Here is a 24,871-nt window from a genome sequence, read left to right on the forward strand (position 1 = left end):
TGTTATGACAAGCTTGAGTAAATTGTGTAGAGTGTATCAGCCCCGTTATCATCCCTTCCCTCTATCGCCCTCTCTGTTCTTTCTGTATATAGCCTACTTTTTACCACTCACCACTCCTCTCCTCTTTCCATACTTGGCAATGCCTTATTTACTCCTCTCCGATTGGCTGTTTCAGAGACGGAGTAGCGTGACCCGGATATGCAATCGCCGCTTGTTTTCTCCGTCACCTTCCTTCCTGTACCCCGGTTGAGGAAGTGAATTCGCTGACAGGGCTGGGTTCCGTGAGGGAGGCGAGACGAAACATAATCTACCTTGTGGGGGTAAAAACAACAATAGCATAGAAGAACAAGTCGTGCAAGCACAATACAACGAACGTGTAAAGCCATCGGCGAAAGTATATTTGCCCTCCGAGATCGTCACCGAGCGCCGCAGACATGGTAAGGCCGCGGAGACGAGCTGGAGGAATGGGGATGGGTAGTTTTTGGTGGGGCTACTAGGTGATATTAGCCAGCTACGGTAGCTAGCTGTCCTTTTATAGGAAGTGCTGTGTTGCGTTTCGACAATCTCATAGACATTTATATACACTACTCACAGTTAGTTAGCTAAACGACCTATGATTGCTAGTCTGAGTTTCATTGTTAACTAGCCAATTTGTTCAAATTACAGGATGTTTTGGATTGAGAAACTAGTTTAGGGATTAGAGACTAGGGTCTCGCTCTCGCCACCCCCTCCTCTTCCAGACACACACCCCATGGTTAAAATAGTACAAGCGCAGGGTTGCTTGTCGCTAAAATCGGCCTGCTCAGCCCATTCCCTCCCATGGATTGGAGGCAACGTGTAAACCACAACTCCCAACTTTTACTTAGCTTCAACAATGGCATTTACGTGTTCAGTGACTTTTGTTGACAACACGGTCAGTGTAACTTTGTATAACACGTTCGACACCACTTATCCACCATTTTGCGCAATAATTAACTAACTGTTTAAATACTAATAGGAAAGAATATTCACACATCTAACATCCTTGAATTGTAAGCTTATTGTGGTGCACCTGACAAAGGAAATTCAACCACCATTGTCACTTGTATGTATATTATTTTCTAATATAGCAATATATTTTTAAATACCTAATGGATTTAAACATTTGAAGTAGTGTGGCTGCCCTTTTAACTAGCAACATTCACACTGTTCTGCACCTCCAACTCCACTGGACTCAATAGTCCCCCATTTATGAATGTCTCACGCTTGGAATGAATGTCTGATACAATATTCCTATAGTGGAGAGCAGATGGCTTGTCTCCCCAGCCACTCCCTGACCTCACCTCATCCATTCTATTGGTCCAGCCTCACTGCCGCCTCTGGACCCCTGTGGCAGTTGGTCCAGCAAAGTGTTTACACGAGACAGGGGCGTTGGTAAACACAGTGTCAGGGAGCGCAGGTGTCGGCTGAACAAGACTATTTCATCCGCCTAGATACAACCCAAAAGCGTGAGAGAGGGCATGTAGTACATGATCTGAAACCTTGGCTGTGTTCAGGAGAAAGCAGACTGAAGTTTGTTTAGGGAAAGAATGGGTGTGTGATTATCCTATAGCCAGCTGCTCTTCTCTGGCTTGTAGTCTCTACCTTGGTTTCATCTGATGACTTGGCATTGATTCAAAGACATTGAGTTGATAATTGGTATTCCATCGACTGATTGTATTGTATATTGGAATCTGTCAACGTTGGTGTTTTTTGTTTATGAGAATCAGATGTTGTTTATGAGAATGACAGTAGGAGACTAGATTGGTGGTCTCTTGGCTATATCTCAATTTGTCTGTAGTCTTTGCATCTCTCAAGAGTGTGTTTCTGCACTAGATAGTATTTTTCAGTACTTACTAGATTTAAGTTATTCTTTACTATTTCATTATAATAGGACTATAGTCGGAACTGCATTAGTGCAAATTTGATGATTGCGACTTGACTTGAGTTGCTCCAGATATCTGCATTCCTCGGTTGAGTGCACACATTCACAACAATCCCATGTCATTGACAATTGTATTTTATGAGGTGGGAATCAAGGAAGATTGATGGAGTGTTGACTTTCCAGGTAGATGATCACATTTGGCTGGCTACTCATCCACTTCGCTGCGGGGGGGGGTGGGGGGATTGATAGTTATTATTTTGGACAATATCGTTTTGGCAATATTATTTTTGTGCTAGTTGGCTGTACCTGCACCAAAACAGTATTTTTTTCCTTCATAGCTTGTTCTCCAACTTCTTGTTAAATAGGGAGCCAATGTGTTTACAGCATTTTTATTTCCGTGACTGATCAAAACTTGTTTTCTCATGGCTCTCTCTTGTCCCTCTGCAGTAGACATATAGTAAGCAATATGTTTGGAACATCGGATCACAATAAAATAACATTATCAAAAAGCGATGCATATAGAATCGTGAGAATCGCAATATATATTGTATCGGCACCAAAGTATTGTGATAATATCGTGAGTTCCCTAGTAACTAGTGATAGAGCAGTGGAATTAAATTCAGTATGAGTCGTCAGGCAAGAAATCACCTCATAGGCAAAAAAAAATCCCTGAAATGTTACTCTTGTTGCACAGCACAGCAGCGAGCTTCACTTACAGAAGATGCTCAGATTACACTGCCTGTGGTTGCTGAAAAGTTTCAATTTAAAGCAAAAGTTGTCATCAATCAATGCGATTATATAGAATGTTTGGCTCGCTTCCTGTTGCCTTGGGGCCCAGAACATAATTTCAGTAAAAATGATAATCCTTCATCAGTCAAAGGACTTTGATGAATCTCCGTAATACAAAGATTAACTTTTTCACAGATGTATTGGTGAAGCTCAACATTTTTACGGACCCTCTCTGTCCTGCAGATCCTTATCTCCTCCCCAAATCTCCGTCATGTACATTTCTCAGGGGTTTCATGTTGTGGCTGGCCTGGCCTGCACGCTAATGTCCTGCTGCTCACCGCATAGTTCAGTGAGAGAAGAACACCATCAGGGAAGGCTCTGCTATGTGGCCTTGTCTGCTAGCTCAGCTTCTCCCTATTACCCACAATCCTCTCTGTGCCCCTGCGAGATCTCCTCAGTGAGTGAACAGACAGGGAGCTTGTGGAGAGACGGACTGACGCCATGACTCAATCCATATTCATCCTTCTTTCTGAAGTTCAGTTCAATCACATTCATTTATATGGGCTTGTCTGACAGTCGTCTGTAACGCAACACTTCACAAACAGGCCTGTATTTAAAAAGGCAAGTCGGAGCCCTGAGGTGTTAGTAGCAAGGAAGAACTGCCTTATGACTTCCACAATGTTGGTCTCCCAGGGCACATCTCTGGCCAGTTCTAAAAGACTAAGACAGTATCACCAAGCCAGCTGTTTAGTTATCGTCAATCAACTGAGACAAATTAGATTTCACATTACAGTGAATAATCTTCACTTGTAGGAGCAGAGTATTGAGATAATGGCTATTCATTCTCCACTAATGAGTCATTTTTTAAATTAGCACTCTTATCTTTCCTCACAAAGGTTTGTACTCACAGAGTTTTCTAGCAGAAAAAGTAGAAAAGGCATTGGAGTGAATTGTTCACATTTTTGTGTAGGGTTAGTCACATTTTCAGTTGGTGGGAACTGTTGTCTTCATTTATGAGCGCTCAAGCAATCAAATAATTTAAAATGTTGACCTTTCCAGATACCATAAAATGACAGGTCTGTATCAATAACAGGATGATTAACAGCCTTGCCTTATATGGTAACCAGTCAATCTGTCTTCTAACTACCATGGTTAGGCCTACCAAATGTTTTTAATCTTTGACCCAGTCGAAAGGTTTTTAGAGTTTTATTTTTCCCCTACAAGTAAACAAAACCAATGTTTTTAGCCAAGGCCCAGTTGTGGTTTTAGACACTCCCTAAAGGAATCTGCCATTGGGCGTGAACTTGTGACCCACCAATGAGGCCAGACCAATGATTTATATATACACTAGATGATATACTAGGCACTGTTTTGAAGCCACCGCGCCTCCATCTTGGCACTCCCCCACCCTTGTAATTTTTTTTATTTAGGAAGTTATAGAAATGCATTTACTAATGTCTACATTTGTTTTTTGGCACATTTATTCTATTACAGACACCTTAATGCATACTTTATATTATGTAAGCTAAACATAAAAATGAAAAAAGTAACGTTTTTCCTTAAAGTATAATTTTTAGAAAGTACTAATGGTTATGGTCCCCACTACAACAACCAAAAATACTTAAATACATGTAATTTTGTCCTTGAAACATTTAAATGAAATACTGCAGAATCCCATTAATTCCTATGGAGGATTGCTTTTCTGAGGAGTGCTAATATGGCCGACCGGTGGCTTCAAAGCCTCTCCATGGCCAAAACATAGCATCAGCAGACAGGGTTTATATACATCATTGGTCCAGACCCACTGCATTTAGGCCCAGGCCTAGTGTAGGCTACTAGATGGGCTTATCACGTGAACAACTAGGCTATTTGGGGGCAAATCCAGAACTTTGTCTCTCATGCCACTTAGTTTTGCTTTGATAAAGTTTTGTGACATGTAATGGCGCCGGAGGGGATGGCTGCCGTTTTATGGACTCTTAACCAACCGTGCTATTTTGTGTGTTTTTTTCGCATTGTTTTAAACTTATTTTGTACATAATGTTGCTGCTACCGTCTCTTATGACCGAAAAGAGCTTCTGGACATCAGAACAGCGATTACTCACCTTGAACTGGACAAATAATTTTTATTTTATGAGTCGGACGAGAAAGATTTGCTCCAGACACCCGACAGGGCCCTCATCCCCGTAATTCGCAGTAGAAAGAAAATGAGATATCGCGGAAGGAGATCGGGGTCCCTGGTAAGGAGCCGGCGACGAGTGGCTAATCTGCCTTTGCCATCGATACTATTTGCCAACTTACAATCGCTTGATAATAAAATGGACGAAATACAGGCACGAATATCCTACCAACGGGACATTAAAAACTGTAATATCTTATGTTTCACCGAGTCGTCGCTGAATGATGACATGAATAACATACAGCTGGCGGGTTATACACTGTATCGGCAGGATAGAACAGCAGCCTCCGGTAAGACAAGGGGTGGCGGTCTATGTATATTTGTAAACAACAGCTGGTCACGATATGTAAGGAAGTCTCGAGGTTTTGCTTACCTGAGGTAGAGTATCTCATGATAAGCTGTAGACCACACTATCTACCAAGAGAGTTTTCATCTATATTTTTCGTAGCTATCTATTTACCACTACAAACTGATGCTGGCACTAAGACCGCACTCAATGAACTGTATACGGCCATAAGCAAACAGGAAAACGCTCATCCAGAGGTGGCGCTCCTAGTGGCCGGGGACTTTAATGCAGGGAAACTTAAATCCGTTTTACCTAATTTTTACCTGCATGTTAAATGTGCAACCAGAGGGAAAGAAACTCTAGACCACCTTTACTCCACACACAGAGACGCATACAAAGCTCTCCCTCGCCCTCCATTTGAAAAATCTGACCATAATTCTATCCTCCTGATTCCTGCTTACAAGCAAAAACTTAAGCAGGAAGCACCAGTGACCCGGTCAATAAAAAAGTGGTCAGATGATGCCGACGCTAAGCTACAGGACTGTTTTGCTAGCACAGACTGGAATATGTTCCGGGATTCTTCCGATGACATTGAGGAGTACACCACATCAGTCACTGGCTTCATCAATAAGTGCATCGATGACGTCGTCCCCACAGTGACTGTACGTACATACCCCAACCAGAAGCCATGGATTACAGGCAACATCCGCACTGAGCTAAAGGGTAGAGCTGCCGCTTTCAAGGAGCGGGACTCTAACCCGGAAGCTTATAAGAAATCCCGCTATCCCCTACGACAAACCATCAAACAGGCAAAGCGTCAATACAGGACTAAAATCCAATCGTACTACACCAGCTCCAACGCTCGTCGGATGTGGCAGGGCTTGCAAACTATTAGACTACAAAGGGCAGCACAAGACGCGAGCTGCCCAGTGACACATGCCTACCAGACGAGCTAAATTACTTATATTCTCGCTTCGAGGCAAGTAACACTGAAACATGCATGAAAGCATCAGCTGTTCCGGATGACTGTGATCACGCTCTCTGTAGCTGATGTGAGTAAGACCTTAAAACAGGTCAACATTCACAAGGCCGCAGGGCCAGACGGATTATCAGGACGTGTACTCCGAGCATGCGCTGACCAACTGGCAAGTGTCTTCACTGACATCTTCAAGCTCTCCCTGATTGAGTCTGTAATACCAACATGTTTCAAGTAGACCACCATAGTCCCTGTGCCCAAGAACACTAAGGTAACCTGCCTAAATGACTACCGACCCATAGCACTCACGTCTGTAGCCATGAAGTGCTTTGAAAGGCTGGTCATGGCTCACATCAACACCATTATCCCAGAAACCCTAGACCCACTCTAATTTGCATATCGCCCCAACAGATCCACAGATGATGCAATCTCTATTGCACTCCACACTGCCCTTTCACACCTGGACAAAAGGAACACCTATGTGAGAATGCTATTCATTGACTACAGCTCAGCGTTAAACACCATAGTGCCCTCAAAGCTCATCACTAAGCTAAGGACCCTGGGACTAAACACCTCCCTCTGCAACTGGATCCTGGACTTCTTGATGGGCCGCCCCCAGTTGGTAAGGGTAGGTAACAACACATCCGCCACGCTGATCCTTAACACGGGGGCCCCTCAGGGGTGCGTGCTCAGTCCCGTCCTGTACTCCCTGTTCACTCTTGACTGCATGGCCAGGCACGACTTCAACACCATCAAGTTTGCCAATGACACAACAGTGGTAGCCCTGATCAACGACAACGACGAGACTGCCTATAGGGAGGAGGTCAGAGACCTGGCCGTGTGGTGCCAGGACAACAACCTCTCCCACAACGTGATCAAGACAAAAGAGATGATTGTGGACTACAGGAAAAAGAAGAGGACCGAGCACGCCCCCATTCTCATCGACGGGGCTGTAGTGGAGCAGGTTGAGAGCTTCAAGTTCCTTGGTGTCCACATCACCAACAAACTAACATGGTCCAAGCACACCAAGACAGTCGTGAAGAGGGCACGACAAAACCTATTCCCCCTAAGGAGACCGAAAAGATTTGGCATCGGTCCTCAGATCCTCAAAACGTTCTACAGCTGCACCATCGAGAGCATCCTGACTGGTTGCATAACTGCCTGGTATGGCAACTGCTCGGCCTCCGACCGCAAGGCACTACAGAGGGTAGTGCGTACGGCCCAGTACATCACTGGGGCCAAGCTTCCTGCCATCCTCTGACACCGCCTAGTATAGAGGTCCTGGAAGGCCCTAAAAATTGTCAAAGACTCCAGCCACCCTAGTCATAGACTGTTCTCTCTGCTACCGCACGGCAAGCGGTACCGGAGCGCCAAGTCTAGGTCCAAGAGGCTTCTAAACAGCTTCTACCCCCAAGCCATAAGACTCCTGAACATCTAATCAAATGGCTACCCAGACTATTTGCATTGCCCCCTACCCCTCTTTTACGCTGCTGCTACTCTCTGTTTATAATCTACGCATAGTCACTTTAATAACTCAACTTACATGTACATATTACCTCGACTAACCGGTGCCCCCGCACGTTGACTCGGTACCAGTACCCCCTGTATATTACTCCTGAGTGGCGCAGTGGTCTAAGGCACTGCATCGCAGTGCTAACTGTGCCACTAGAGATCCTGGTTCGAATCCAGGCTCTGTTGCAGCCGGCCGCGACCGGGAGACTCATGGGCGGCGCACAATTGGCCCAGCGTCGTCCAGGTTAGGGGAGGGAATGGCCGGCAGGGATGTAGCTCAGTTGATAGAGCATGGCGTTTGCAACGCCAGGGTTGTGGGTTTGATTCCCACGGGGGGCCAGTATAAAAAAAATATGTATTCACTAACTGTAAGTCGCTCTGGATAAGAGCGTCTGCTAAATGACTAAAAATGTAAAAATGTATATAGCCTCGCTATTGTTATTTTTACTGCTGTTCTTTAATTATTTGTTACTTTTATTTCGTATTTTATATACACTGCTCAAAAAAATAAAGGGAACACTTAAACAACACAATGTAACTCCAAGTCAATCACACTTCTGTGAAATCAAACTGTCCACTTAGAAAGCAACACTGATTGACAATAAATTTCACATGCTGTTGTGCAATTGGATTAGACAACAGGTGGAAATTATAGGCAATTAGCAAGACACCCCCAATAAAGGACTGGTTTTGCAGGTGGTGACCACAGACCACTTCTCAGTTCCTATGCTTCCTGGCTGATGTTTTGGTCACTTTTGAATGCTGGCGGTGCTTTCACTCTAGTGGTAGCATGAGACGGAGTCTACAACCCACACAAGTGTCTCAGGTAGTGCAGCTCATCCAGGATGGCACATCAATGCGAGCTGTGGCAAGAAGGTTTGCTGTGTCTGTCAGCGTAGTGTCCAGAGCATGGAGGCGCTACCAGGAGACAGGCCAGTACATCAGGAGACGTGGAGGAGGCCGTAGGAGGGCAACAACCCAGCAGCAGGACTGCTACCTCCGCCTTTGTGCAAGGAGGAGCAGGAGGAGCACTGCCGGAGCCCTGCAAAATGACCTCCAGCAGGCCACAAATGTGCATGTGTCTGCTCAAACGGTCAGAAACAGACTCCATGAGGGTGGTATGAGGGCCCGACGTCCACAGGTGGGGGTTGGGCTTACAGCCCAACACCGTGCAGGACGTTTGGCATTTGCCAGAGAACACCAAGATTGGCAAATTCGCCACTCGCGCCCTGTGCTCTTCACAGATGAAAGCAGGTTCACACTGAGCACGTGACAGACGAGACAGAGTCTGGAGACGCCGTGGAGAACGTTCTGCTGCCTGCAACATCCTCCAGCATGACCGGTTTGGCGGTGGGTCAGTCATGGTGTGGGGTGGCATTTCTTTGGGGGGCCGCACAGCCCTCCATGTGCTCGCCAGAGGTAGCCTGACTGCCATTAGGTACCGAGATGAGATCCTCAGACCCCTTGTGAGACCATATGCTGGTGCGGTTGGCCCTGGGTTCCTCCTAATGCAAGACAATGCTAGACCTCATGTGGCTGGAGTGTGTCAGCAGTTCCTGCAAGAGGAAGGCATTGATGCTATGGACTGGCCCGCCCGTTCCCCAGACCTGAATCCAATTGAGCACATCTGGGACATCATGTCTCGCTCCATCCACCAACGCCACGTTGCACCACAGACTGTCCAGGAGTTGGCGGATGCTTTAGTCCAGGTCTGGGAGGAGATCCCTCAGGAGACCATCCGCCACCTCATCAGGAGCATGCCCAGGCGTTGTAGGGAGGTCATACAGGCACATGGAGGCCACACACACTACTGAGCCTCATTTTGACTTGTTTTAAGGACATTACATCAAAGTTGGAACAGCCTGTAGTGTGGTTTTCCACTTTAATTTTGAGGGTGACTCCAAATCCAGACCTCCATGGGTTGATAAATTTGATTTCCATTGATAATTTTTGTGTGATTTTGTTGTCAGCACATTCAACTATGTAAAGAAAAAAGTATTTAATAAGATTATTTCATTCATTCAGATCTAGGATGTTATTTTAGTGTTCCATTTATTTTTTTGAGCAGTGTATATATTTTTTACATTTTTTAGTTTTTTTGGTATTCTTTCTTAAAACTGCATTGTTGGTTAAGGGCTTGTAAGTTAACATTTCACTGTAAGGTCTACACCTGTTGTATTAGGCGCATGTGACAAATTACATTTGATTTGATTTGAAACCATAATCCGCTAGCTCCATGACCTATGTAATCTCAGGATGCAGTGAGTGTAGGGTTGGGCAGTATCCAGATTTTCATATCGTCATACTGTCCTTCTCTCATCCCGGGGTTATTGGTATTACCTGCTTAGAACACAAGCGGGAGACAAAAAACGCACACAAAAAAAGGCCATTGGGCATCTATTATCAGAATGCTAAAAAAAATTGCATAAGTAATAGCCAATTTCCCTGGAGGCTGCTAGCTAAATATGCTAACGAGCGCAAACGGGGGAAAAAATAATTGCGAAGACAGGCAGTTCAGCTCATAAAGTTATACATACAGTGGGGAGAACAAGTATTTGATACACTGCCGATTTTGCAGGTTTTCCTACTTACAAAGCATGTAGAGGTCTGTAATTTTTATCATAGGTACACTTCAACTGTGAGAGACGGAAACTAAAACAAAAATCCAGAAAATCACATTGTATGGTTTTTAAGTAATTAATTAGCATTTTATTGCATGTCATAAGTATTTGATACATCAGAAAAGCAGAACTTAATATTTGGTACAGAAACCTTTGTTTGCAATTACAGAGATCATACGTTTCCTGTAGGTCTTGACCAGGTTTGCACACACTGCAGCAAGGATTTTGGCCCACTTATGGAGGCGCTACCAGGAGACAGGCCAGTACATCAGGAGACGTGGAGGAGGCCGTAGGAGGGCAACAACCCAGCAGCAGGACTGCTACCTCCGCCTTTGTGCAAGGAGGAGCACTGCCGGAGCCCTGCAAAATGACCTCCAGCAGGCCACAAATGTGCATGTGTCTGCTCAAACGGTCAGAAACAGACTCCATGAGGGTGGTATGAGACTCCCAATCACGGCCGGTTGTGATACAGCCTGGAATCAAACCAGGGGGTCTGTAGTGAAGCCTCAAGCACTGAGATGCAGTGCCTTAGACCACTGCACCACTTTGGAGAATGGAGAACGCAAGGAAATCAAAAGATAGCAGTGGCAGCTGTACAGATAACTCATCCAAAGGGATTTGACTTCTCAAACACGGCAGAAAGCCAACACAATATGATGCCCCGTCACCTTATTAATTCAGCCACTTACTATGATAACTAGCAAGTTAAACTTAGGGGTCGCGTTAATGCAGAATTCTTCCGTTTTTCAAGCAGGACATTTTTTTTAAACGCATAAGAAATATCTTGCTGCGTTTTGTAAACGCAGATCTAAAATGCTTCTTATTGTAATTTCTGCTCTGCTTCAGACTAATTTTGTGCTTCAGGTGCACTTCTTCACTCTGAGAATTCACAAACGGGCATTCCATCAGCAGACAGCGCTCTGACGGATGTGTAACTACTTTTCTCAGGAAATTTTCTAGGTGTAGCCAGCCTACTTTTCTCCGGTAAAATGCAAGATTAACTTTAAGAAAAACAGTAGGAAATGTAGCTGGCCACATTCTTTCTATGCTAAACATAAATATGATGGCCATGCATAGTTTTTGCAAAAAATACCTTGCTTTTAAATTGTAAGCTCATTTAGCCTACTTGTGGCTTCCAGACCCTTGTCAATACACAGCTGGACTCACCTGCTCCTGCTTTCTCCAGTTGTGCTATTTACAAACACGTGACTGGCTGAACTGTTCTGGGAAACTATGGTAAGCTTGATAATGTAAAATAATGTGACGGGTGAAATGAAGAACGCAATCTGCTTTATCTTCTAACATATTGCACAAGTTGACTGCAGGTATTTACTTAAAAAGGAGCTACAAATATTAAAATATATGGGATAAACTTCAAATAAATAGTTTGGACGGTGTTGAAAAACCACCAAGTAGCTATTTCCAAATACCCCGGAATACGGTATACCGCCTAAGTGAGTGTATGGCTATGGTTGCCAGGGTTTGAATGTTCCCTACTGCCTGGCCTGGCCTGGCTCGCCCCTGTTGTATCCGCCGTAAGAAGGTAACATGCATCCATCACTGGCTGCCCCCTCAGTCTGATGGAGCTGTGTGGGAGGATGGGAGCTTTGTTTGCTCAATTCAATCTATTTTAGTTGATTAAATGCAGACACTGATTGTGATGCATTTTTTAAATAAAACATTTTAAAGTCAATTTAATCTCCTTAAAAGAAGAATGAAAATTGACTGTTAAAACGGCTAGCCTGTTATGTTCCAAGACCAGCCTAAACTCTTGAGAATTTTTGTGCAGGGGTGAACTTGGCAAGGTTCAAATTTGCTTCCAATCAATGTAAAATGAACAGTGAAACACACATTTTCTCTTGTAAAATGGACAAAAAATGCTTTTAGACTCTTTTGCAGAACTAGTCCTATGCATTTTGTGTGTAGAAATGTGTATCAAAAGCTAAGTCATTGTGTGTGTGTGTGTGTGTGTGTGTGTTTCAGAATGACCAGCAGCTGGACTGTGCTCTGGACCTGATGAGGCGTCTGCCTCCCCAGCAGATCGAGAAGAACCTCAGTGACCTCATCGACCTGGTGAGTTGCCGGCAGATGACAACCAATCACAGTCCTATACACACCTATGTGACCTCACCCATCCCAATCTGAGTGCTCCACAGAGAAATACTCATATTTACATGTATTGTTATACGCAAACTCTTATCAACAGAGTCAGATTGAATTGTCATAGTGATTATGCTTATACATAGCTAAGTTTCTCAACTCCACGATATGTACATCTCGGTGGAGTTGGGTTGCGATGACTGGGCAGAGTGTACATCGAGTCGCTGTCATTCGATATAAGGAAACAGTTGGTTGTATTTGATTAACGTTCTATTAAAAAGTATGGATTTCAGCAAACAAAGGCACACAGCTAAATAGGACAAACGGGTACTCGGTAAGGGTTTAAAAATGAAAATGTTTTGAAGTATTGCCTGACAGCGACTCAATGTAGTCGCAGATACAGTCCACACACTCCTGTGTCCACACAAAATTCTGTGTTTTTCACACAGAATAAAAATAAAACGCAGAAGAAATATCGTGCTGCGTTTTGTAAACGCAGATCTAAAATGCTTCTTATTGTAATTTCTGCTCTGCTTCAGACTAATTGTATGCTTCAATGGCACTTTTCCACTCGGATGAGAAATCTTTGCTCTCGTCAACAGACCAATCAAATTCCCTCATTCACGAACAGGCATTCTGACTGATGGCAGAGAGAAAAAAGGCAATGGTTAGGCTACTTTTTTCACGGTAGCTTTAGCAAGTTAAAATGCAAGATTAACTTCAAGCAAAATAATAGGAAATGTAGCTGGCTACATTCTTACTATGTTAAACATAAGAAATCTGATGGCCATGCACCGTCTTTGCAAAAAATGCCTTGCTCTTTCATTGTAAGCTAATTTACATATGTGTGGCTGCTAGCCAAATAGCATTGCACGTCTGTTGTCATCTAATGAAAACGAAGCTATTTTCTGCCAAATGTTTTGTATTAATTTATTTTGTGTGATGAAAATCTAGAGTTGCACGCCCCTTATCACTCTATTGAAGCAAAAAACATTGTTGCCTTTCAATATAAAACGCAGGTGAAATGGTTTAAAACGCAGATTTATGGATGGTCTGCATTTTGAAAATGCAGATTTCTGAAAGCTAATGCGACCCCTGCACTCTCGTCTCAACTCCATTGATGTGATATACATTGTGGAGTTGAGGAGGAAAAACTCGGCTAGCTTATACACAGACTTACAGTACACTTCTAGACTACCAACTAACAGCCAGAACTGTGCTTGAAATCTCCCATAGTGCAACCAGATCTGACAGATTAACTTGAATCAGACAGAAATCAAACCACACTTTCTCCAGTGATTGTTTTCCACCTTTTCTTTATGGTCATATCCATTCTTCCCTTCAGACCCCAGTCTGCTCCTCTTCCTTTCCTCTCCCCTTTGACACCTCTCTCCCCTGGGCACCAGCACTCTCCTTGACTGCCTCAGCCTGCTCCTCTGTATGTAGTTGTTAGCGGTCATTAGAAAAGCTGTCAATCACTCTACATGGAACCATTTAGCCCCGCCCTCTCCCTACTCTTACTCCTGATGGTTGGGAATCCCATGAGCTCACTTCCCATGTCCTCCTCTAGCACCACCCTTTCCCCCTCTCTACTTTTCTGTCCCCTCCACCCCACTCTATTTCCTCCGTGATTCTACTTTCTACCCCTGTCTGTCTGCCTGCCCTCTGACCCTGTCCCCTCTGTGTCTCTGGCGGTTGCCAGGTGTGTGGGGCTGTGTCCAGGAAACAGAGAAGGCATTGTGTCTGTGTATTCTGATTGAGGGGGGGGGTCCATGTCAGTCTGAGAAGTTATTTGTACCCCTTTATCCCCTGAGACCCATTGATATCCCTTCAAATTCTTTCCCTCATCTCCCTCCCTCTCTCATTTCCCACTTAGCAAGGAGACGGAATGAGGGAAAAAACAGCTTAACCTTATTTCCCCTCATATTGATTCAGGGATATCATATGCCGGCATTCTCTTGTCTCCCTGTCTCATCTGTTTCTCACGCACACTATGCCCTCTCTATACCCCTACCGTCTAGCCCAGCATAGTTGGCAACTGTTAAAGGTGGATTGAATTGCCAAAGACAACGTTCTTTTAGTACATTTGCTTCCTGCTACCCCCAGCACCACCACCCTAGACACACCCTTGTAGTCAGACTAAATTCAAGACTCAAAGTATGTGAGGCATCGCTCTATTTATCTTAAATGTGCTTTTAGTGGGTTGATGGACAAATACATATTGATAGGTATTAGCTGTATTTGAAATTGGTTGTTCGTAAGTTACTATGATACCTGTTTTAAATAAACTGTTTTGTGTATGAAATTGTAGTGTGCTTTAAAGAAATAGCTTTTTGAAATATAGTTGAAAGCGAGAGACTTATTTTAGAAAATGTTTTGGAGAACATTTGAATGTTTGCATGTACGTTTGCGTGTAAGTTTCTCATTGAAAGTGTGTTTGTGTGAGCATGTAGAATACTATCAAAAGTGTGTTGGTGGAACATGTCGTGAAAGCTATCTGTGTGTGTGTGTGTGTGTGTGTGTGTGGGTGTGTGGGTGTCCAGGTGCCCAGTCTGTGTGAGGACCTGCTGTCCTCTGTGGACCAGCCTCTGAAGATCGCCCGGGACAAGGTGGTGGGGAAAGACTACCTGCTCTGTGACTACAACAGAGACGGGGACTCCTACAGGTAGGACCGACAACCTGCAGCTCCTCCTTTACCTCCCTCCTTTCTTTCCCACATCTCAATGTCATCAGGAACCATGCCTGGTATATACAAATTATTTACAATTATTTGTTTGTCAGACATGGAAATATGACCACGCACACAAATGATACAGAGCGACAACCCTTTAGTCACATAGGAATGATTGGATTTACTCTTGCTCATTCTTGTGTTCTTGTTTCTCAGATCCCCATGGAGTAATAAGTATGAGCCTCCCATCGACGATGGTGCCATGCCATCTGCCCGCCTGCGCAAACTAGAGGTTGAGGCCAACAATGCTTTCGACCAGTACAGAGACCTGTGAGTAACAGTAGGCCACTAGTGTTACTATCAAACCAGTACAGAGACCTGTGAATACCAGTAGGCCACTAGTGTTACTATCAAACCAGGACAGAGACCTGTGAATACCAGTAGGCCACTAGTGTTACTATCAAACCAGGACAGAGACCAGTGAATACCAGTAGGCCACTACTGTTACTATCAAACCAGTACAGAGACTTGTGAATACCAGTAGGCCACTAGTGTTACTATCAAACCAGTATAGAGACCTGTGAATAACCATATGCCATTGGTATGTGAGAGGAATAGACGGCTCAGTATGGAGACGTTCGAGTATCATTCTACCACAGTAATATCATTATAACACATTATAAAACGGGAAGTTGGGATCCTCGATGCTGATTGGCTAAAACAACATTCCAGCCTTGTGTATGTCAGACGATATACCACGTCTATGACGCAAAGAAATAACCTGATAAAACCACCAATGACAGTCTTATCATTTATCCATGCCCTCCTCTGTGTTTGTTAGGTACTTTGAGGGTGGTGTTTCCTCTGTGTACCTGTGGGACTTGGATCATGGCTTCGCCGGGGTCATCCTCATCAAGAAGGCCGGAGACGGCTCCAAGAAGATCAAAGGCTGCTGGGACTCCATCCATGTGGTGGAGGTGCAGGAGAAGTCCAGCGGACGGACCGCTCACTACAAACTCACCTCCACCGTCATGCTGTGGCTTCAGACGACCAAAACCGGGTCCGGAACCATGAACCTGGGTGGCAGTCTGACAAGACAGGTACTTACGCTGAACAAAAATATAAAAGCAACATGTAAAGTGTTGGTCCCATGTTTCATGAGCTGAAATAAAAGATCCCAGTGTCGGAGCTGCACTGTCGGAGCTAGAAGCACAAGCATTTCGCTACACCCGCAATAACATCTGCTAAACACGTGTATGTGACAAATAAAATTTGATTTGATTTGAAATGTTCCATACGCACAAAAAGCTTTTTTTCTCTCAAATGTTGTGCATTAGTGAGCATTTCTCCTTTGCCAAGATAACCCATCCACCTGACAGCATCATCAAATAGCATGATCATTACACAGGTGCACCTTGGGCTGGGGACAATAAAAGGCCACTCTAATATAGTATGTGCAGTTTTGTGTCACAACACAATGCTACAGATGTCTCAAGTTTTCAGGGAGCGTGCAATTGGCAGGCTGACTGCAGGAATGTCAACCAGAGCTGTTACCAGATAATTCAATGTTCATTTCTCTACCATAAGCTACCCAGACAGCTGATGAAACTGCATTTGCACAACCGAGGAATTTCTGCACAAACTGTCAGAACCCGTCTCAGGGAAGCTCATCTGCATGCTCGTCGTCTTGACCTGACTGCAGTTTGGCGTCGTAACTGACTTCAGTGGGCAAATTCTCACCTTCGATGGCCACTGGCATATGGTGTGGTGTGGGAGAGCGGTTTACTGATGTCAACATTGTGAACAGAGTAGATTATGGTATGGGCAGGCATAAGCTACGGACAACGAACACAATTGCATTTTATCAATGGCAATTTGAATGCACAGAGACCGTGGCGAGATCCTGAAGCCCATTGTTTCATCATGATAATGCAAGGCCCCACAATTCCTAGAAGCTGAAAATGTATCTTCTTCCATGGCCTGCATACTCACCATACATGTCACCCATTGAGCAGGTTTGGGATGCTCTGGATCGAAGTGTACGACAGTGTGTTCCAGTTCCTGCCAATATCCAGCAACTTCGCACAGTCATTGAAGAGGAGTGGGACAACATTCCACAGGCCACAATCAACAGCCTGATCAGCTCTATGCGAAGGAGATGTCGCACTGCATGAGGCAAATGGTGGTCACACCAGATACTGAATAGTTTTCTGATCCACGCCCTACTTTTATTTTTATTTTATTTTTTATTTATAAATATGTGACCAACAGATGCGTATCTGCATTCCCAGTCATGTGAAATCTGTAGATTTGGGCCTAATTAATTTATTTCAATTGATTGATTTCCTTATGAACTGTAACTCAGTAAAATCTTTGAAATTGTTGCATGTTGTGTTTTATATTTTTGTTCAGTGTACATACAACTGTGTGTGGGTGGGGGGTGGGGGGGTTGTCTATGCATGCTCTCGTGATCTATGTCTCTTGGTTCACTTGTTGCAACATTCATATCTCCACTACTACTGGACTGGACTGGACATTACAATACCCTCATCCCCATCTTCTTTAACTTCCAGATGGAGAAAGACGAGACAGTTGGAGAGTCCTCCCCACACATCGCCAATATTGGCCGCCTGGTGGAGGTGTGCAGAACTACACTTAATACGTGCATGCCCTTATACACTCTCACTCACTGACATATAGAGTTACGCACATGGTGGTTCACATGTATTCCTTAGCTGAAATAATTATACAGTAAACCCATGTGAACCAAGTAATACTGTAATGTATACAGTAATACTGTGTTTAGTTACAGTAAAATCACTGCAGTATATTGATATCACAAGATTAATGTTCGTATGTAAATGTGTTTTTAACCTCCAGGATATGGAGAATAAGATTCGCTCCACTCTCAATGAGATCTACTTTGGGAAGACCAAGGACATCGTCAATGGCTTGAGGTATGCAGGGACACACATACACGTCACATTGGTAGAAAGTCAGTGTGCGCATTCGACATTGCAGCTAACTTTAAAGGCGAGTTGAGATTGACTGATCTACAAATCACAAACCTTGACAGCGGATATTAAAAACCAAAACATAAATGTTTGAGTTAATTCTGTGCAATTCTACACATTTGCCATAGGGTGGAGAGAAATGTTAGCAGTTTTTGATATGATATCTGAGTGAGACTGACTAACAAAATCAATGGGGGCCCCCTTGCTGGTAATTCGACCATGATAACAAGTTTGTATAGCTGGCTGCTAAACTAACTTGGCAATCAAAACATTTTTAGCTGACATGGGCTAATTGACTGACTATCAGTGACTGACATAACAAAAATACAACTGCTGATCTACAACCAAATTTCAAAATTGCACCCTGTGTAGTCTGCTATTCTAATTCACAACAGTAGAAAATAAAATTAGAGGGCCTTCAAAAGAGGTGCCGCGGGCCGCATCAGTTGCCCATCCCTGGTTTTGATACTCACCTACTGCATTTTTTGTTTGGCCTCTTTCACACGTACTCCTTTTTACCCTTGGCTACGTCATCCCTGTATCTGTTGACGGGGAATTTACCTCATTTTTCTCTGCCATATTGTGTTATCTGCTTCCCATGGCATTTTCTGTGTTTTTCAGTTCTACAGTTCCAACCCTGTTTATTTATTTGTTTATTTCCATTTCCCCTATTCAATCCCATTTTCTTCCTGTTACCCCCTTTCATCCCACTATCCCCTCACCACCTCCTCCTGCTGTCCTTCCATCTCTACTCTATATCCACTTGTCCTTCATTTGTCTGCCTGTCCCTCTCCTCCTCTCCCCCTCCTCTTCCTCCTGCCCCCTCTCCACTGTGCTTCAGATCTATTGACTCTTTGCCTGATAACCAAAAGTACCGGCAGCTCCAGAAGGAGCTGTCTCAGGTCCTCACCCAGCGCCAGATCTTCATTGACTAGGGCCAGAGGTATCGTCTGGCATGGGACAACAGGCTGTGTGTGTCTGTGGCATTGGCGTGTGTGTGCGTGTGAGAGAGAGAGATTGGGCAAGTATGTAGTGGCATGGTGTGTGTGGTTTTGTTTGTGTGGTGAATGAGTGGTTTCTCAGACAGTTGCAACCCCCTGGCATTGTTTCTCAAGGAGTTTGAGATTTTAAAAAAATTGCATGAGGAAGAGCCCTAGATTAATTTACCTGTCTAAACATTAACATTGATTGAACTGAGACAGCCAGTGTGTTGGTGTGTTAACCCAGCCTCCTCCTCTCTACAGTGAAAGAGGGTGTGATATCCACACCACTAATTGTGTTTCAAAATGAATTTGCTGTTTTTCCATCTGTGTTTATCAGAGTGTCCACGGGTCCTTAAGTCGTAGTCTTAAATTAATGTATCTGATTTAAAGGCCTTAAGTATTAATGTATTAAATAAAGTTTAAAAGTTCTTACAAAATAAGATGGAGATTACTAGATTGTTTCCGTTTATATTGTGCCGCTGCTTAATTGTTGCCACCACAAAAAAAAGAGAAAAATATGGAACATCAAATAATACTCTAGGTGCACTTTCAAGATGTTAGAGAGCTATCTAACCACGTGCTCCTCTGTGCGTGGGCGTCATGTACCAGTGCGAGTCGGGTGGTTGCCAGAGAAAGAGGAGAGCGCAAGGTATCCTATACAATTTGATAAACAACACTAACTAGAGCTGGGATGATAAACCAAAAATTACAGACAGCGACATTGCTCTCTTACCAAAGCAATTTTGCTTACGTAGGGAATTTCGGTCATTAGGCTACACAACGTTTCTGCTGATTTGTTGTTGTTCTAAAAGCATTATTTGGTCAACAGTAATGTACAGTAACCTGCTTCCTGCAACGAAAGTATCTGTCCTGTCCCTGTGTCGCTGCTGGCTTTCACTCCCTCTCCACTCTTTGCATACGGAACAGAGTATGTGAGCGGAGCGTGACCAATTTGACTGGAGTGTGGCGCTTCGGCCTTCTCCCGCTCCAATTTCTCTCCAGTAGCGCTCATTTCACGAGCTCAGGGCATGCCCGGCCAAGCATGCATTTGTAGTCTACTTTGTGTGCTGTTATAGCCCCTTGCTTTAGCTACTGTCATGGAGTTTGCTAAATATTTTCATAAATAAACTGATAAAACACACAGGTGCTAAATCAAGGTGACTTACAAAGATGAGGACCAAGAGCAAGAGAGGGAGTTCGGTGATGTAGTGTCCACAACTGAAAAATCATTGTGGAATCTGAAAAGACACGTATCCCAAAAGCATGATGGTGTACTTACTACGTGCACATGCTAAAAGAAAGGAAGGAGTTGTCATTGTAGCAAAGTATTTATAAACAGTCAGATCTCTTAAACGTTTCGTTCATTATCGTTATATTATCTATACAATAGGCCATAATTGATTTTGGCCCAATAGGCTTGGCATATTCCCAGGTTCAATGAGCTTTTCGTTTTGATTGGGTTATTTTGCCTAAAACCTTTAGGCCTACCAATTGGTAGGTCCAGGTAGTCACAAAAATAGATGGGTTTTGGTTAAATTGTGATTATTATTTTTTGAGTGTGGAGTGGTTTTTAGCAGAGCGTAGGAAAGCATGGTAGGAGAGTGCTCAGCTGAGCGATGAGCGGGATTTCCAACTGCTCAACTCCGCTCACATGCACTGACAAGGAGTGAAGGTAGAGATGCGTTCTGATAAGCGCAAGCACAGTTGAGCAACATTTCGAAATGTAATTGCGTGAAAGACAGTAAAAAAAAAAAAGCTTTGTTAAAAAATAGCAGAGTCTCAGCTTTATTTGAATAAAACCATTATTTCTCAACTATCAATATAGAGGAAATGACACCACTTTACAAATGGAGTATGTAATTGAGATGATGTGCCAAACGGAGTGGAGGGTGCCATTTGCGGTGAATACATAAAGTAACCTATATAGGCCTACCAATGGAAAGTTTTTGTAGGACAGTTACTGTTAGATCAAGCAACAATATCATATTTAGAGTTAGCAATCTGGCTAATGTGTTTTGAGTTCCCAATTCCTTGGTGGTAAATGATGTAGTATATAGGCATAGCCTAGGCCAATATGCACAAAAAACATGCAGACATCTCTAAAACCAAATATATATCAGATTATTCTGGATCCTATTTTGACATGTTGCACATCAAAATATCCATCATGCATTCCCTGAACATGTTAGATGAAATAGTTAACTTCTTTCATGTCTTATTTTGCACTGGAAAAAGTCATTCTAGAGCCCTCCCGCTTAGCTACCTTGCTTCGAAGTATAGCAATTTTATACCTGATTCACTGAATGAGGGAATTAATTTAGACTTCTTGATTGTAAGTTAATGTTCTAATGTTATAGCACAATACCTCCAAGAGAGCTACTGGGTGTGTAGACTTTTGTTCCAGCCCCACTCTTACACACCAGATTCTACTAATCAACTGCTCAACAGGACCTTGTTAAGCTGATTCAGTTGTGTTTGAGCAGCGCTGGATCAAAAGTCTGCACACCCAGTGACCTAGCTCTATGGAGTGTTGACCACGTGTTTTATACAATAACAGTGCTGTATATTTGACTTTAAGGCATTTTTTCACAGTGGTATCGTTATGGTGTTGAGTATCATTGTACTAAGCAGGTATTGAAGCCAAAATTCTGAACACTTAGTTTGTGATCTAGCTAATAATTAGCCCATTTGGGTAGCCTAAACAAATGCAGATGGGCAACCCCATGCTTCAGCCATCTGTAGCCTAGCCACTATGCTACTACATCCCTTAGCCTGGAGGAGAATGCTCATTTCTAAAATAGCACACCTGCCTGATAATATGATCCACGTAGGCTATATAGCCTTTGGTGAAAATATTACTTTTAGCCAACATGGGCTCATTTCTGGAGAGGAATATTAGCAGGCGTGTGGTGCACGCAGACCTTAAAATGTGTATTAAATTGCATTCCAAGTGGCATTAAGAAGGTCTTTTAAAAAGTATTAAATTCAACTTCATGGAACCTGCATATACCCTGTATCTACGTATCTAATTGGTTTCTGACATACTCACTGCTACTACATCTATTCCTGAGTTTCAAATTGACCCCTATTCCCCTTGGCACTCCCGAATATCTGAAACTATTGGATAGTTTTATGGTACTTGCCTCACCTTAGCGTCTGTGAGACTTGAGTGGAACTTTTATCCTATTGCTTAGATAAATAATAAACATTCTACAGGAGTGCTTAGGGAGTAGGTGTTAGGGGTTGATTTGTAATCTAGTGTATATTTAATCTGTCCCACTCACTCCTCTCCCTCACGCTCTCCCCTGACAGGAGTGTTCAGACCCTGGCTGACAAGTCGAAGCAGGAGGCTCTGAAGAACGACCTGATGTGGGCGCTTAAACGCAAACAGCAAAGCTAGAGATGCTATTGTTATTTTTTCTGTCTTTCTCTCTGTCTGTCTGTTCCTCTCACACCCTCTCCACCTCTCTCCCGCCATATTTTTTCTGTTTGTATGTCTCTCCTTCCATCCCTGTATGCCTGTTTCAGTGCTGCATACTTGTTCATTCGTGGAAAAACGAAAAAAGGAGAAGAATGCTCTGCTTTATTCATTTTTTTGTTTCTTTTTTTATTTGCACGCATTGTTTGGAGGCATCTCATTCTCTGAAGCCATTCACCCTCTCGCTCTCTCTGATTCATGTTATGAATATTATGATAGTATTATGACGGTTAATGGTAATCTTACAGTGTGACGGCAATGTTTATAATCCCTATAGCGCTCTCACAGCTGGGTCAGTTTTGAGTGAGTGACATCAGCTCTCCTATCCTCTGGTTAGGGGACGGGGCTGACACTGACTGTACTGTCGATGGGGCAGGCTTGGCTGGGCTTTCAAACAGTCATTAATTGTTACCAACATTTTCTTACTTGCACCCATTATATCAAAGTGTCTATGCCAGCACCTTATATATCTGTATGGAAATATAGCTGTCAATATAACTGTCATTATAACTGTAATTTTTCTGGGTGATGTGTTGGAGGGAACGGAATGGGAGAGGGTGGCCCTAGATATTATGTATTGTAAGGATTGGTCAATGATTTGCTCTTCGTCCCACTCTGTCCGCATGCGTTGAGTCTGTGCGAGCACGGGATCTTGGGATGGCTAGATGGAGATGTAGACCGCTAAAACATGGGGATGGACTGTTAAATTCACTGTGTATACCCATGTCATTAACCCCCCCCTCCCCCCCACACTGTGTATAACATGACAATTTGCATCCCTCTGTCTCTCTCCCTCTGTCTCTTTCTCTCTTTCACCCTTGTCTATGTTGGGGGTCACAGTTTGTCTTTTTGCGTCTTGACGGAAGCTTTTGACAGTTTCCGTTTTGGGGGGGAATCTTTTGTTGTATTTTGTTTTAATTTTGTAAAGCTTATGATTCATATTGTATTAGAGCCTCCAACAACAATAAAAACAGTAAAAAGCTATCTTTATTGTAATTTTCACTTTTGCATGTCCATCACTCACATGGATGAAAAGTTTTGCTCCAGAGTTGTTCTTAGGTCATCTAAAGATTATTATAATTTGAATAAAGCTGTTCATAGAGAACCAATGTGGACACTTTGAGGTTACTGTGCTGTGACAGTGATGGTCAGCTTCTTATTAGTGACACCAGGACTCTTTGGGCACAGCAGTTCAGCTCCACACACTGCATGGGTTATTTTCACTCGCATCAATAAATGTAGGCATACATTTCTCACTCCAGGTAATCTCCTCCGGAACTAGACCTGTGTATGCCTTCTAAATAGTGTACACTTGTGCAGTCTCCTCAGGTACCTTTGACCATATGTGGATTTAAGTGCACATTGTAAACTGAATCTATCATTTCACAGTGATAAGTGGTTGGATTAAGATTATTGTATCAAGAGTAACTGTTGAATGACTACGGCAGGATCACTGTAAAAGAGATCTGTGGGCTTCTCTTGAAAGCGGAGTTGCAGTCTAAACTCATTCCCAGTCTCAATTGCTACCGAAATAGCCGGCTGGTAGACGTGATTATTTGCCGTCTGATTGCTGTCTGCAGTAATGCAGATGTACCAGCAGGTGGCAGGAAAATAAAGTAAATGTAGCTCACTCAGCAATTAGAACGTGGGAACTAAAATATACTATTGTACACATTGATTCAGTTATCACAAAAAATATCAATTTGAGAAGATCAATATACGTCTAAAGAATGACCAGGAGTAGCTTAATTGCACAGCTGCTCAATACTTTCCGATTGCTTTGTAAGAGGCACATAACAGACATCTGGCATAATGCCTGTCCTTTTAATGAGGATGATGAAGACGCCGTTGGCATGACCACTCTCCCACATCAGATAACATATCTCCTGGCACTGGATGTCTGCAGCATCTGCTGGGCAGCAGCGTAACAATTCTGCTTTACTCCATTTAACCTCATATACAAGACAAACGCAATTTCGATACCTAAATAGGACCAGAGTGCTTTTCATATAGGCCTAATGTGTAGTGTAATTAGACTACCCTATGAGGTAAGATACCTTTTATATTAGACAGGTATGTATAGGCGTGCGGAAACTGTAAACTTTCTGAGCCTGGGGGATGAGAACTGAAAGACCCTCACAAGTTTAAGCGTATTTTGGTGTTTAAATAGTGAGAGCATTTGTGAAGGCTTAAGGAAAACGTTTTTGCATTATGGGAACTCTTATCAATCCATGTACTGCTACTTTAACAGCAAAATGTGTCTTCCACAAGGGGGACTAGAGGCCTGTCATCTCTTTCTTTACAACTCAGTGTGGCCCCTGTGAGAACGCCCCCCCCCCCTCTCTCTCGTTCTCTTTCTTTCTAACACACTGAAACAGGTTTATGATAATGAGAAGCCTCAAGGCGCAGGGGTAGTTGGAGC

The 24,871-nt window shown here is 43.4% G+C and overlaps 1 protein-coding gene across 1 annotated transcript; it reads left to right on the forward strand.

The window, feature by feature from the left end:
• The first annotated feature begins 224 nt into the window (after window positions 1-224).
• On the forward strand, window positions 225-23,433 carry capzb (capping actin protein of muscle Z-line subunit beta). The gene is made up of 8 exons (XM_084173535.1): window positions 225-437; window positions 12,187-12,276; window positions 14,847-14,968; window positions 15,191-15,304; window positions 15,816-16,074; window positions 17,548-17,613; window positions 17,855-17,931; window positions 22,284-23,433. Exons 1-8 carry the CDS (start codon window positions 435-437, stop codon window positions 22,369-22,371), a joined length of 819 nt encoding a protein of 272 aa, XP_084029661.1. The 5' UTR covers window positions 225-434; the 3' UTR covers window positions 22,372-23,433.
• The last annotated feature ends 1,438 nt before the right edge of the window (window positions 23,434-24,871 follow it).

Source organism: Coregonus lavaretus, assembly GCF_964263955.1.
Source record: "Coregonus lavaretus genome assembly, chromosome: 12".
NCBI classification, from domain to species: domain Eukaryota; kingdom Metazoa; phylum Chordata; class Actinopteri; order Salmoniformes; family Salmonidae; genus Coregonus; species Coregonus lavaretus.